Source organism: Mytilus galloprovincialis, chromosome 3, assembly GCF_965363235.1.
Source record: "Mytilus galloprovincialis chromosome 3, xbMytGall1.hap1.1, whole genome shotgun sequence".
NCBI classification, from domain to species: domain Eukaryota; kingdom Metazoa; phylum Mollusca; class Bivalvia; order Mytilida; family Mytilidae; genus Mytilus; species Mytilus galloprovincialis.
In genome coordinates, this window is record NC_134840.1 from 11,742,685 (window position 1) to 11,758,684 (window position 16,000).

At 32.3% G+C, this 16,000-nt stretch overlaps 1 protein-coding gene across 1 annotated transcript; it reads right to left on the reverse strand.

The window, feature by feature from the left end:
- Window positions 1-2,920: 2,920 nt before the first annotated feature.
- LOC143069872 (uncharacterized) lies at window positions 2,921-15,715 on the reverse strand. Its single transcript, XM_076244677.1, has 5 exons — window positions 15,670-15,715; window positions 14,932-15,029; window positions 9,681-10,929; window positions 8,171-8,296; window positions 2,921-3,455 (listed from the first exon to the last, which is right to left on the reverse strand). Exons 1-5 carry the CDS (start codon window positions 15,713-15,715, stop codon window positions 2,932-2,934), a joined length of 2,043 nt encoding a protein of 680 aa, XP_076100792.1. The 3' UTR covers window positions 2,921-2,931.
- Window positions 15,716-16,000: the final 285 nt, after the last annotated feature.

The following is a 16,000-nucleotide window of genomic DNA, read 5'->3' on the forward strand; positions in this document are numbered from 1 at the left end:
CGAAAAATGTTAAACATTTAATATTTGTTGTTGATAATTTACAGTAAATATTTCATCAAGGTTATCATATGTGTGTACATAAATATATAAATATATACAACTCGTCTAAACATCAACCCAACAATGTTAGATCTATAAAGCTTTCGCAAATGTTTTGTTCTTCCCTCGCCGGGATTCGAACCCATGCTACTGAGATATCATGACATCAAATCGCCTGGACTGTAGCCGTCCCGCTAGACCACACGACCACCTAGGCTTCACAAAAATAAAGCTTTCGGTGGTCGAGTGTTACCTTTCCTCGTCAGTTTTAATCTAGCGTCGTACCATAATAAGTTCAATAATAGTTAAATACGACTCAACATTCAAAGATGAATAAAAGGGAAACTGCATAATTAAATAAAATCGTACGCAACGTTGTCATGTCATATGGTTTTTTTTTTTATTTATTGTACATTTTTAAAGACTTCTCATATTCCTGATAAGAAATAAGAAAAATGTCTTTGTATCATTTGTTTACGAAATAAATTGACCTTTTTTATCATTTTGATTATTATAGAACGAGAACATGCTACAGTTTTGTAAAGTTTAGTTATATTAACTTACACATTTGGCCTTTTGTAAAATGTATGACAATGTTGAGTTTTGCTAATGTGTTTGTCTATATGCCTTTTTGTGTTTCTTTGATACATATGGCGTTGCTCTGTACTTATACATACATGTTCTATAATATTTTTTGTATGCTTGTCTTTCATTTTGGCTAACAGAGGAACGAAAGATATTAAAGAGACAGTCAAACTCATAAATCTAAAATAAACTGACAACGCCATGGCTAAAAAATGTAAAAGACAAACAGACAAACAATAGTACACATGACACAACATAGAAAACTAAAGAATAAACAATACGAACCCAACCTAAAACTAGGGGTGATCTCAGGTGCTCCGGAAGGGTAAGCAGATAATATTGTGCTTTATCTATATGCCTTTTAGTGTTTCTTTGATACATATGACGTGGCTCTGTACTTATACATCCCGTCATTGTGTTATTGTTCTATAATAGTTTTTTTGTATTCTTGTCTTTCATTTTGGCTAATGTGCTTTGACGTGAAGGTATCCAAATTGCACCTATTTTGACAGTTTTTTAACCCACGTTTATTTCTGCTCCAGACAAAAGTTTTCATTTTGTGTTTATTTTGTAGATGTATCATTATTTCCTATATGGTTTCACCAATTTAACTTTTAATCCATATGGAATCATAGAAAAATTGGTCTCAAATGACCTCCAAACCATCAATGATCCTGTAATAAGGAGTACCCAAATTGCATCCTTGCTTAAAATCGCATCGTCAAAAGTCGAATAACAGTTCTTTTGTCTAATTTCTTCAAAAATATTGAACTATTGGATATTACCTCATGCTTACTCTTCATTTTTGAAGAAGTGGAGACCTTAAACATTTTGTTAACCTAATTTTAAAGAGATGACGTTTGATGATGTTGCATGGCGACGTTTTTATACATTTTGCATTTTCGGTACATACTGCCTCTTTTGATAAATACTGTAAACGTTTGGTGTATATCTAAATATATAAACCTATGTTGAAAGACGTGCATAGTATCAATTAAAACAAATACAAATTGTTTAGACTCTAGGAAATCTTGTACAATTTTCGTTGCTATTTTTGCTAAATAGGTGCAATTTGGGTACTCGGTACATTTCTGTATCGTTACGGTATGTCTTTTAGTGTTTCTTTGATAAATATGTGGCTCTTACATATCCCGTCAAATTATGTTATTATGCTACTGTTTGTATTCTTGTTTTTCAATTTTGCTAATGTGCTTTGTCTATGTGCCTTTTTGTGCTTCGTTTTAACATATTTGTTTATTTTATAATTATTAAGATTAAGACTATGTTGACTGCTGTATTCCTATTTTTGAAATTTATACCTATTATATCTGTTTCTTTTGTTATCACATCATTGTCAAATTAAGGAAATTTGATGCGACTGCCATACAAAGGAGTGGTTTAACAAGCTTTAAAAGCAGGTTTAGTCCACCATTTCCTACATAAGAATATGCCTGTACCAAGTCAGGAATATGATAGTTGTTATCCATTCGTGCTATGTGTTTGAGCTTTTAATATTGTCATTTGATTAGCGACTCTCCGTTTTTAGATTTCCTGGGAGTTGATTATTTTTGTGATTTTTCTTTTTATCATATAAATTTGGCATTTCTGATATTTATACGTTATATGTTTAATGGAAAAGAATGATTAAGACATCAGATGAAATGAAATATCATTTATTTCTTGAATCGCCTCACCCTCGCCTTTTATAAATTTCTGTAAGAAGAAAAAAAAATCAAAATGGTTTAGGTCATATGTATTATTTCAGTAGATTATAGATTATTTAAATAGGAAAACATAGTTGCTAGATATTGTTCCTGTATTTACGTCACCTTCTGTTGCTAAGTCTTATGTTTCTATGTTGTGTACTGTGTACTATTATTTGTATGTTTGTATTTGCCTTTTTAGCCATTGCGTTGTTAGTTTCTTTTCGATCTATGAACTTGAATGTCACTCTGGTATCTTTCGCCCTTCACACATCTATCGAAAATTCCTTCTTATTTTTTTTTTCGTGTTTGCAATTCGGACCAATCTTTTTAGTGTTCCCTACATAGATGAAGCTTCTGTTTTTAAAATGAAATTAAAAAGGATAAATTGTGTTCTTTCTGTATCAATTGATTTAGGCCAAATTACAATTATAATTTGTGTAATCAACATCAAGCTTAACAGAACATTTTATCTCATATTCTTAATAAGGTTAATGAAGATAACTGTTTATATTTGTAGTATTTCCTTTAATTCTCAAAATAGATTGAAAAGAAAGTCAGAAATGTAAAATTGACAAAACATTTACCAGATTACTACTTTGTATCAGTACGCGTCTCCTTCATTATAATATCCTTCGCTAGATAATACTGGCACTTTGTCATTATAACTGCCTTTGTTTGAGACCACTGCAACTTTTGCATTATACTTTTCTTGGTCCTTGTCATTATAATCTGGACCATTGTATGATACTTCTTTCAAAGTCTGGATGTGTTTACCAATTGCTTTGTTTAAACCATAAAGATGTTTTTTTGCAACTCCTTTTACTCGTCCAACATGGCTGTTTGCTACATCATCGATATCGTTGACATGATCATCCGCGGTCTGTGCAATATCGTTGACATGACCATTTGCGGTCTGAGCAACGTCGTTTACATGATCATCGGCAATTTGAGCAACAGCCTTAGCATGGCCATGTGCAGTCTTTGCGATGTTGTCGACATAATCTTCTGCAATGGGAGCAGCGCCATCATAACCATTATCTGCAAAGTCGTTGAAGTCACCATCTGTAGACTGCGCAATGTCGTTGACATTATTTAGATCAGATGGCAATGAAGTACTAGGATGACCTGAAACATAAAAAGAAATGATATTATAAAAATGCATACCCGAGGTGAATTTAAAGAGAGGGAATTCCATTCAAACTGTCAACACCAACAAAAGAAACGACGAGAAAAACAACTGTTTTATTTCTGTTATGGTTCAGGCATTTTCCGATATCAAAAGCAACATTTTTGTAGTTGATAGTACAGTACAGAAAACATAATAGCCCGTTCAAACTTTTCCGGTAAAATGCAAATTAAGTAACTTATAAGTATTTATGTATACACAATGCACATAACAATATAAAAATACATGATTCTGAATAAACACTCTGAACCCGGAACGCACCAAGCAACACGGAGAAACTGAATAATATGATTTTGTTATGCAATGGTGATAAGCAGTAATATATATGAATTAGAAAATACGTTGAATCACAAACGTCAAAATTATTCAATCGCGTAGTGGAATGAACTATTTGTGGATTCTTATAAATTCTATATGACTTATGGACTATTTTAAATCTCGTTCTATTTCTGAAATTAACTCTTACATACTTTTGATTTTTTAACCCTGTATGCTAACATTGCCCATGTGAAATTTTAAAATTGTTTGTATATACACTAAACGACAAATATATGTTACGTATAAAATTTCCTGACGTCAGGCACCCAAACCAATGAATGTGTTTGTAGATAGATGTTTTTGTGTTCTGTTAAATTGTTCCTTTTCAAATTATTACAAGATGATGACTGTTGTACCCATATTTTGACTATTTTATTATTATGTCTGTTTAGTTCACGCATCATTGTAAATATAACGGAATTTGATGAGACTGTCATCAAAGTTAGCGGTTTGGCGCTATAAAACCAGGTTTAATCCACCATTTTCTACATTTGATTTTGCCTGTACCAAGTCAGATATAGGACAGCTCTTGTCCATTCGTTTTTGATGTGTTTTGTCATTTGATTTTGATATGTGATTATGGACTAATTTTGGTCTTTTGTGGATAGTTGTCTCATTGGCAATGATACCACATCTTCTTTTTTATATTTCCGATTAGATTTTCCGCTGAGTTCAGTATTTTTGTGATTTTGCTTTTTACTCACAATAGCCTACATTTATCGGGTTTGTTTCAAAGTATGCAAATGTTTACATACTTCTTATTATACATGTACTTCTGCTTACTCTGACAAGAAATGTATTAAAATGTAAAATTACAATGATACTCAAATCCGAGGAAAATTCCAAACGGACAGTTCCTAATCTAATGGCAAAATTAAAAGCTCTTACACATCTTATGAATGGACACGTGTCATACTCAGGACTTGGTACATGCATTTTCGTATTAAGATAATGGTGGACTTATCCTGGTTTATTGCTAGCTAAACCTCACACTTGTATGACAATATAATAACATTCCATTATATTGAAAACGATGTGTGAACAAAACAAACAGACTTTATGGGTAAAATTGCCAAAACTAGGGGTACAACAGTCAATGTTTTGCTATTACTGCTCTCTCAATTATCATTACACCAGTTTATTATTTCTTTAAGTTCATTGATATAATATTGAAATAGGAACTTTTCCTGAACTTTTGACAATAGCATTTGGTATTTTTATCACAGACAATATCTGCATCAATAAATCCAGTTGCTGAAACATAAATGTCTTGAAAATAAAATATGTTATAAAGATGATTATTGAGTTTAATTCAAATTGCAATTACTTGATTAATTAATCTCTCACCTATATGTACTAATTTTGTTTAGGTGTACCCATGTACTTTTTTTTCAAGAGATACCAATATTTAAATGTGTTGTTTCATAAATAAGAACAAACAATATGTTAACACAAGATAAACTATTTAACATATGTTTTTTATTATTATTTCGAACTGTTTCAAGTAATAAAATGCCTGGTTACATGTAGCTGTCTACTACCAATTCAGTTAAAACAATTTATCCTTATCAATTGGAAAACTAGGACTCTAAGTGTATAATTTTTATTATAGGCTTGATATCTATCATTTTACAACAATGGGATCTATGCCATGTACTGCGGGTGGAGATTTTCACCCTAATGATATATGCAGTCAAGTTGTCAGCAATATTGTTTTGTCAAGAAATAACAATGCTTTGGTCATATTTATAAGTTAACTATTAACAACATTTCAAAGTGTGTGTTTGTAAAATAATAGAATTTCTACATCCGAAGGAATAAACTTCGCTGGTTTTGATCAAAACTTTGAGAATTTCCGGTAATCAATACTATTCAACTTCGTACTTTGGCCTTTTAACTTGCTTTTTTTTTCACAAATAACAAACTCTCAGGGACTTTGAAATTGTTTCTTATCAAATGGAAAGTCGAGAGCTCAAACACATCAAACGTATGGAAAACAAATGTCATTTTCTAACAAGATACTGTCATCTCTTTATGGAGAAAGTAGTGGAAAATAGAGAATAGAGAAATTATGTGTTATACCATATTAATGGCTGTATTTTAAAATAAAAAAAACGATGTTTTTGTTTGATTCATATTTTTTTCTTTCGACCTTGCCATAAAAGAAGAAATAACTTAGTTAGTATTGCTGGTAACACAGATTAAGTTTTTTTTATAATGGAGAGTGTTGTAAATTTACCTGTTTTAATATGTAGCAAGAACACAAGTCCGGTGCCCCCATGTTTTTCTTTTTCTTATCTGAAAGCAAGTTTTATTCTAACATTTTATCTTTCAAGTCGATTGTTTAGTTTTATTTTTATCACTCAAAGTTGGATTCCCCATGCATAATCTATACAAAATCTGACACTTTTGCACAACCTGTTTCATGACAAAAATACCGGTGAAATATACTTTTATTATAATTTGGAATAAAGCATGATTCGAACTACATTTTGATAAATTCTATGGATTTTATTGAACCATCACCACCCCACCCCTTCCCAATAATATTATTGAGAAAGGAAATGAAGAATGTGTCAAAGCGACAACAACCCGACCATAGAGCAAACAACATTCACATGAAACAAAAGATTAAGACCTCCACCTTAGCCGTTGGGTACGTCATTGAAGATCTTGTCATGATTGTAAAGAACAGCATATGAGTTACAGTATCGTTTTTATTCATTTTAATTATGATCGGCCCAAATCATATTTAAATGCATGATTTTACGAATAAAACTGCGTATTTGGATGTTTGCTGCCATGACGTAAATATTTGATCCTCAAAAACGCTATAAGTTCGATAAGTTTGATTAGAGAATACAAAATGTATTACTGTATCCAACAAAATATTGTGCAAATAACAGGTGCAAACATTATTTTTCATATAGCTGTACTTGTCATGCCTCCGTTATCCATGATTCCTTGTAGAACAAGCAATCATGTGAGTATTTGTATTGTGTAACAGTTCATTTTGGGGTCCTCTTCGAAGTTCGGGTTTATACTATGTATAATTCTATGAAAATGTTTACAACTATTCGGATTCAAACAACTAAATCTTCAAGTGCCGGTGTAAAGTGCATGATAAAACGTTACATATAAAAAAGGAAGATGTGGTATGATTGGCAATGAGACAACCGTCCACAGGAGACCAAAATGACACAGAAATTAACAAATATAGGTCACCGTACGGCCTTCAACAATGAGCAAAGCTCATACCGCCTGGTCAGCTATAAAAGGCCTTGAAAAACAATGCAAAACAAATCAAACGAGAAAACTAACGGCCTAATTTATATGAAAAAAATGAACGAAAACAAATATGTAACACATAAACAAACGACAACCACTGAATTAAAGGTCTCCTGCTCATGAACATTTTACACCGTCGGAAATATAAAATGAATTCGTACGCGCTACGGAACAGACAAAAAGGTTGGCGAGTCTCTCTTTATGTCCTGTTTCTAAAAATCGTGTAAATTAGTTTAATATTTCAGACATTGTAAATACATTTTATTTATTTAAAACTACCACTGAAAAAAACTTGCAATTAAACTTGTTAGGTTTATAACACGATGATATCATTTAATCCAATGCTTGTTTTACTGTTCATAAAACGATAAGCTGGTAAAATAAAATGAAACATCAATGGTTGTCTATCCCTTATGTTACTACAAAATATTCAACATACTGGACTTATAATTTTATATGCACCACGCACGTTTCGTGTACCATAAACTCATCAGTAGCATTTAAAATAAATCAATTGTGAAGCCAAATCAAATACGAACATTGAATGCAATAGATTTTGCAAATTTCCGACGAAGTACTAATATTTGTATTTGTTTTGAGGACCTATGATGACTCGTCTGTTCAAGAAACGCTCTGTCGCATAACTTTAAAAGCTTGGTATCATTGATAAGTTTTCATAACCACTAGATCAATACATTCATTGTAGATTGATTGATGTTTTATCAAGTTGTAGCATGTTGTAGCATGTTGGTATCATATATCAATTTAATGTTATTAAATGTTCAGTCACTGATTGTTTGATTAAAGGAGACGATGTCAATATTGTATCCCAAATCATAATTGCACATAGTCAGATTCAAGAATTGATCATCTATGTCCTTCGAGAACAGAGTATGATTCTATGTAGACAAAACGCGTGTGGGCTGTGTAAAATTAAAAGCCTTGTATTTTTATAAGTTTCGACAAATAATGATGTTGAACTGTTTGAGATTTGAAAACGTGGACATTATCGTGTTAACTGCCAGAAAACAGTTTAAAGTAAGTATACCTTGGATACTCGAATATAGATGTTGGTTTCCTAACTGCACAAGACATTCGTTGCCGTCACCGTATAGTTCAAGACATTCCTGCCAAAGTCTCATAAATCTTCGTCGACTACCACTTAGACGGTATGCTGAATAAAAATTATAAAATAATTAATTCAGTTTTGAAATGATAAGAAATTGATATGCAGCTATTTTACCGTTTACATAGACAAACAGCAAAAGGTAAGTCATTTTGTTTCAATAACAGTACCTCGTTAAAATACAGATGCAATTTTTGATAATCATTGTCCTTTTTAGTGATGCTTGAGACCAAAATACCGATAATAAAATACATAAGTAAGTACCCACGTTGAACAGCCCTAATATGGCTTAAGGTAAAACAAAATAAGTACAAGGAAACAGATCTATGCACTAGCTATGGACTGAAGATTCATATAATCAATTTTAAATTTTCCAATCATTTGTGTTCCCACTGTTTTGTTGCTGAACATGAACTCTACATTGAATGAACATGACATAACTTCAGTTATCAGCCTTTGCCAGATTTAGACTAAGACGGTTCATATCCGTAGATATAACTTATATTGTCGTACCTTTTTCTTAGAAGAGAATCGCCAGCCATATCTTTACGCGAATAATATATTTTGAACGTTAGCAGTAATCGATGAAATATGACAATAATAGCAGTTTTATCTGGGTAAGTAAGTTAAATTTTAAAAATGGGCTAGGAATAACTTTAAAAAAACCATCTTCAGACAAAATAGATTTTTTCAGATACACATTCTGGAAGATAATTCATACATTTCCGTTTCGCATACAATGCATAACATTTACTTCTTTTTAGGCAAACAAGTCTGATATACTATTTAAGTGTTAATAGTCATGAATTTCACTTCATGTTTATTTGAACGATGTATTAAAACAATGTAATTGTCCCCGTCCATATAAAAACGTGATGTGAATAATTAGTGTACAATGTTATTTCGTCCAAATTATTGTGATCAATCGTAAAAAGTCCACAAGGTGATGCAGTCAATTTGCAATTAAAATTCTCACGAAGGCAGTATTAATAAAGATTATAGATTTGGATCTGTATGTTAGTAGATATAAGAAGATGTGGTATGGGTGCCAATGAGACAACTCTCCATTAGGGCCTTTTAAACATTCAACAACACAAAAGCAACAGTATGGAGGCGATAATACGTTTGTACTTTTCGAACATTTTCGTAAACATAATAAAGGAGGAAGCGATTTTCCGAAAAGTTGTATACCTAGTACCATAAAGTATTAGGATTTAAAAAACAAACATACATACACAGCTCACTTGTACAACAAATCACCTTCTGAGACTTATCATGTACATGTAGCACCTGTCCAATATGTTCATACAATTTTTGAATATCCAGCCATAAAAAATAAACTTTGTAAAGAATAATTTCTCTTCCCTTTACAATGTTGAACTTAGACAATGATTTTTTATGACATTAGATATTTGTGAATCAAATTACTTACTGTTACCTCCATAGTAGATAATGCCATGTCTTATTCTCAAATCGAATCCTGATCCATCATCATTGAAATTTCCCTCAAAAATGTGTGTGTGGACATGTCTATGAACAGCAGCTTGGTGTCTGTGAATATCCGTATGAGCAACAACATGTCTGTGAACATGAATGTGTACAACTTGATGTTTGTGAACATGACGGTGTTCAACTTGATGTCTGTGAACATGCGTGTGTTCAACGTTGTGTCTATGAACATGCTTGTGTACAACGTTGTGTTTGTGAACATGTCTGTGTACAACTTGATGTCTGTGAACATGCCTATGTTCAACGTTGTGTTTGTGAACATGCTTATGTAGAACATGATGCTTGTGAACATGTGTGTGTTCAACGTGATGTTTATGAACATGCTTATGCAGAACATGATGCTTGTGAACATGTGTGTGTTCAACGTGATGTTTGTGAACATGCTTATGTAGAACATGATGCTTGTGAACATGTTTGTGTAGAACGTGATGTTTGTGAACATGTGTATGTAAAACATTGTGTTTATGTACATGTTTATGTAGAACGCGATGCTTGTGAATATGTGAGTGTAAAACACGATGGTTGTGAACATGTTTATGTAGAACACGGTGCTTGTGAACATGTGAGTGTAAAACCCGATGGTTGTGCACATGTTTATGAAGCACGCGATGCTTGTGAACATGTGAGTGTAAAACACGATGGTTGTGCACATGTTTATGAAGAACATGGTGCTTGTGAACATGATTATGTAAAACATGATGTTTGTGCACATGTTTATGTAGAACGCGGTGATTGTGAACATGCTTGTGTAAAACTCTATGTTTATGAACATGGTTATGTAAAACGCGATGTTTGTGAACATGTTTATGTAGAACGCGATGCTTATGCACATGCTTATGTAGAACATTATGCTCGTGAACGTGTACATGTCGAACATGGTGTCTGTGTAAATGTCCATGTAAAACGCTATGTCTATGAACATGCTTATGTAAAACGAGATGCTTGTGAACATGGCCATGTAAAACCTTATGCCGGTGAACGTGTACATGTCGAACGCGGTGCCTGTGTAAATGTCCATGTAAAACACTATGTCTATGAACATGCTTATGTAAAACACGGTGCCTGTGATGATGCCGATGTAGAACGCGATGCCTGTGAACATGCCGATGCAAAACACGATGCCTGTGAACATGCCCATGTAGAACTCGATGTCTGTGTACATGCTTATGTACCTTATATACGACGGGATGTCTATCTACCCTATGTACGACGTGTTTTCGAACATGTCTCTTTCCATATTGTTTAGCTCCGTATTTTCGAACATGTCTCTTTCCATAACGTTTAGCTCCGTATTTTTTAACATGTCTTTTTCTATAACGTTTAGAGCCGTATTTTCGAACATGTCTCCTTCTATAACGTTTAGCTCCGTACCTTCGAACATGTCTCTTTCCATAACGTTTAGCTCCATGTTTTCGAACATGCTTCCTTCTATAACGTTTAGCTCCGTACCTTCGAACATGTCTCTTTCCATAACGTTTAGCTCCATGTTTTCGAACATGTTTCCTTCTATAACGTTTAGCTCCGTACCTTCGAACATGTCTCTTTCCATAACGTTTAGCTCCGTATTTTCGAACATGTTTCCTTCTATAACGTTTCGATCCATATTTTCTTACATGTTTCTTTCTATAACGTTTAGCAACGTATTTTCGAACATGTCTCTTTCCATAACGTTTAGCTCCATGTTTTCGAACATGTTTCCTTCTATAACGTTTAGCTTCGTACCTTCGAACATGTCTCTTTCCATAACGTTTAGCTCCGTATTTTCGAACATGTTTCCTTCTATAACGTTTCGATCCATATTTTCTTACATGTTTCTTTCTATAACGTTTAGCTACGTATTTTCGAACATGTCTCTTTCCATAACGTTTAGCTCCGTATTTTCGAACATGTTTTCTTCTATAACGTTTCGATCCATATTTTCTTACATGTTTCTTTCTATAACGTTTAGCTCCGTATTTTCGAACATGTTTCCTTCTATAACGTGTCAATCCATATTTTTTAACATGTTTCTTTCTATAACGTTTAGCTCTGTATTTTCGAACATGTCTCCTTCCATAACGTTTAGCTCCATATTTTCGAACATGTCTTTTTCCATAACGTTTAGCTCCGTATTTTCGAACATGTCTCTTTCCATAATGTTTAGAGCCATATTTTCTTACATGGGACTTTCTTGCATATCTTCCAATATGTGCACGACCTAACAAAGTGCTTAAATGTCTTTTAAATAGAAAATTTAATATATGAAAAAAAACCACAAGTAGCTTATTCAAAATTGTAAATACAGTTAAATCATCATAGTTATATTTTTTTATCTTTAATAAATTTAAAGTCATATGAAACGAGTGAATGGTGGAAAAAAATGTTTATCCAATTCTTGGACCAATGCATGTATATATCATAAACTTAGTCCTCTGTGCACGATTTTCTCATTTTTTACGCAAATATAACGTATAATCGTCAATTTTTTTTCTTACTGTCTGTTATGATTTGAAAAATATGACTGCTCATTAAATGCCGTGTTTTGAAACCGAAGTTTACCGATTGTCACCTTATAGTAAATAAATAACAAAAAGCATGAGTATTGAGCACGTGTTTAACATGTACAATCAGATAATTGTTTATTTTAATTACAGATCCATGCGTATTGCGATCGCCGGAATTTTACGAGGAGGGTTACGCTCAGGTCACTATGCATACGGAAAATATGTCGGTGAATTGCTTCCTGGAAGCAAGCAATTAAAAACAAATAAACTTCTTCTAAATGTGGACAAATTAAAGAATTTTCCTCAGAAAAAAAGTATATGTACATAAGTTGTATAATGAAAACTATCCATTTAGTTATAAAATTAATTTGAGGTTTCTTATGACTTTAAGCTAATCTATAGAAAAATTACAAGTTACTAATGTGGGTCAAACTTTTTACCGCTTCACATTCTCTGAAGGTAGATCAAAAGAGAACTGAATATGATACGTGCATGCCAGTGAAAACATTTAAAACAAAAGTACTCTTTTTTTTTACTGTACATCATTTAGATATATATCTTACGATAATTCCTGTGATGGTAAACACGTCTTTTATAACTGTGTCGATGGGAAACTCTTTTGTGATAGGTCCTGTGACGGGATACTCTTTTATGATAAATCCTATGACGAGACACACTTTTATGATAACTTCTATGCCGGGAAACACTTTTATGTCCTATAAACATAATAGGTCAATATTATTTCATTGCATATTTATCAATTATGGACTTTTGACGAGGTCAATACGTTATATATTGGCCTGTTCAGATTATATTGACCGCGGACGAAGTCCGAGTTGCAATATAATCTAACAGGTCGTCCATATAAAACGTATTGACTGAGTGAAAGACCTTAATGTATATGCAATAATAAATATATCAAAAATTAGAATACGTGTTATATTCACCAATGATAATATTTTCCAAAGGAGACAAATGAACGTTGTTTGCAAAACTACTAACACAAGTAAACAATGATTGATGAATCATGAGCAAGATCCATATAGTAGGACAAAACAGTAAACGATTTGACCAAATATGAAACAAAGGTACAAGAAGACCAAAGGCGTGATTCAAGCAAAAACACTGAATAAAAACTAAAAAAGACTGATAGATACCAATTTCAACCACTGAATTACAGACTTGACAGGCGTAAACATGTTGGGCAGCACCCAATTAGATGGGACAGAGGTTTAAAAGAAAAACGTTAAAACTATTCAAACCAAAAATTGCAAATTTCTTGACTAATAAGCTATGAACGAAGTACAAAATCATAAATGAAATGAAACAAAACACATACATTATTGGTTTTAGAGTACATATTTTGCCCGAAGTTAGTTAAAAAAACACATGATAAAGACTTGCATGAAATACTTTGATAATCGGAGATAATTAACTTCATCTTTGATAAAGGCGTCGCTGTGACTATGGAATTGAGAGCTTAAATGCAAGTACAATCACCACACAAAGCCGAAACAAAACAAAATTACCATTAAAGGACAAATATTATACATTGACTACTGTCTCTTTGTAACTGTAACTAACGGATTTAATGTAAATGCGCCATTAACAGCCTTGGAAAGCATTTTCTTGTGGAATTTCAAAATAAAACAATAATATCGTTGACAGGATTTAGGATCATATTATTTATTATTATTAAGTTTTTATCAATGTCTTGGAAAAAATATTTGATAATGTTTTAATTTTTCAAAATCTAAATTTGAAATCAATGCTAGCCTAGCTTTTTAACTTGTTTTTCTAATGGCATTTAATAATCAAATTTGATGTATAAATTAACTTAGAAAACTAATGCATTACTGATGATAATAAAGTATAATTATTATATGAGTTGCATATAAGGGAATACGTTGGTATAATTGGTCGATAGTAATTCTGGTAGTTGTTCTTTACGTTTGTTATTTTTCGATAGACGACGTTGACCGAACTTCTTTTCGTAACCAATGTAAACAAGATGGGGGTCATTATAACACCGACGTTAACAAAATTTATTATCTCTGCACGTGATTTGTTAAATTAAGGTGGTACCTTACACTACAGGGAGATGACTCTGTAAAATCAGTTAAACGTTTTAATTACGTTTTGTTGTTAAGGGAATATTATGCTTCTCAATGGTCAAAATCAGTGTTTGTCAAATTGCTATATAACCAGTGTAATATTTCTGACAAAATGGTTGGTTCAAAATTTGTGATTTTTTTATATTTTTGTCAAAGAGTCAAAGTAAATACTTTGTCGAAATTTTATGAAAATTAAACGAGCCAAATTAATCTTAGTGAAAGTGTTGGGTACCACCTTAAATAATAAACACAAACACATTCGTTAAAATGATAATAAGAGTTTTTGCAGTTTATTTTTCATCAGATAGCAAATTTCATTGAGTTCATATTTTTGCGTTAACCAACAAAAATATTTATGCGCCAGGCCTATTCAATGACATTAATATAAAATGTATGTGCGATAAAGGAAACGAGTATGGAAACTATATTCCATATCTTCAATTTTAAAGAATTATAAGGAGTAAACGCCTTTTTAAATGAATTTATTGGTGTATAAACGGGACCAGGCCACTCACAAACATATTATAAAAGTCCTTCGGATTTATTTTTTTTGTGAGTGAATTGCTCGAGTTTATACACTAATAAATTCCTTAAAAAAGGCTTTTAATCTTATGATAAATGTTGGATACATACTGCCTCCTCTGTGTCTTCTACCATAGGATTCTGCCACTACCACTGAAAAAATAATACCTTTTGAATTGATGGCGTTCAAGACGCTTTTATGGATAAACCCTCATCGAAAATGTTAAAAGTCGAATATTATGAAAACCAAGCATTTATTTAAACCGCTACTAGTGAAGAGATTTACAAAAAAAAAACCTGAAAATATTAGCCAAATCTAACTCAGGCCAATTTTGTAGAGGGAGTTTTATGTCTGTGTGTGTGTGTCTGTCAACACGAATACCCTTAATTTCTTAATAATTTCATAATTTTTAAAAGTGCAATTTAATAGAGCGATGTACTGAAATGTCATACAGACGTTTATTTATAGGACAAAAACTTTGTCTTTTGGTAACCAATACACCGATTACTACAACCTTGACAATGGTGTCGTTTTTTGGTAGATTTTTTGCAGTTTTTTTTTTTTACAAAAAAGTAATGGCGAGTTAAATACTATAGGTTTTCTTTGTAATCATTTTCTAATTATTCTTGAAATACCTTATCCTGCTGTCCTATCAATTGTTGGTATAGTGAACTATTATCATTTCAACGCCATATTTAATAAGAAATCTACAAACCGTGTCTAATGTTTATCAAAAACAATGTCAGTTTGACAGTACATACTGTAAACATATCAAAGGGAATTATAGTATACCTAATACTGCAAGGACCAGTAGGATGGTGAACAATCCACACTTCATGCTGAATTTAGTGTTCAATGCTCACACAAAGATCTGTGATATGACAAGTTCCCGCAGTATTTTTTCATTTGGAGCTTGCTCTTAAAAATACTTATTTTACTAGTTATATAGTAAATATTGTTTTAGCAAGAGGTTACCTGTTTTTAGATGTTACAGTACACATCCGTAATTCTCCATTCAAAATAGTTTTGTTCATGATGCAGTTATGTTTATTGTTAGTCAAAACTGGAAGAATTTAATAAATCTTCCTTGAAATAAATCAGCAGCAAGTCAGATGAGTATTAT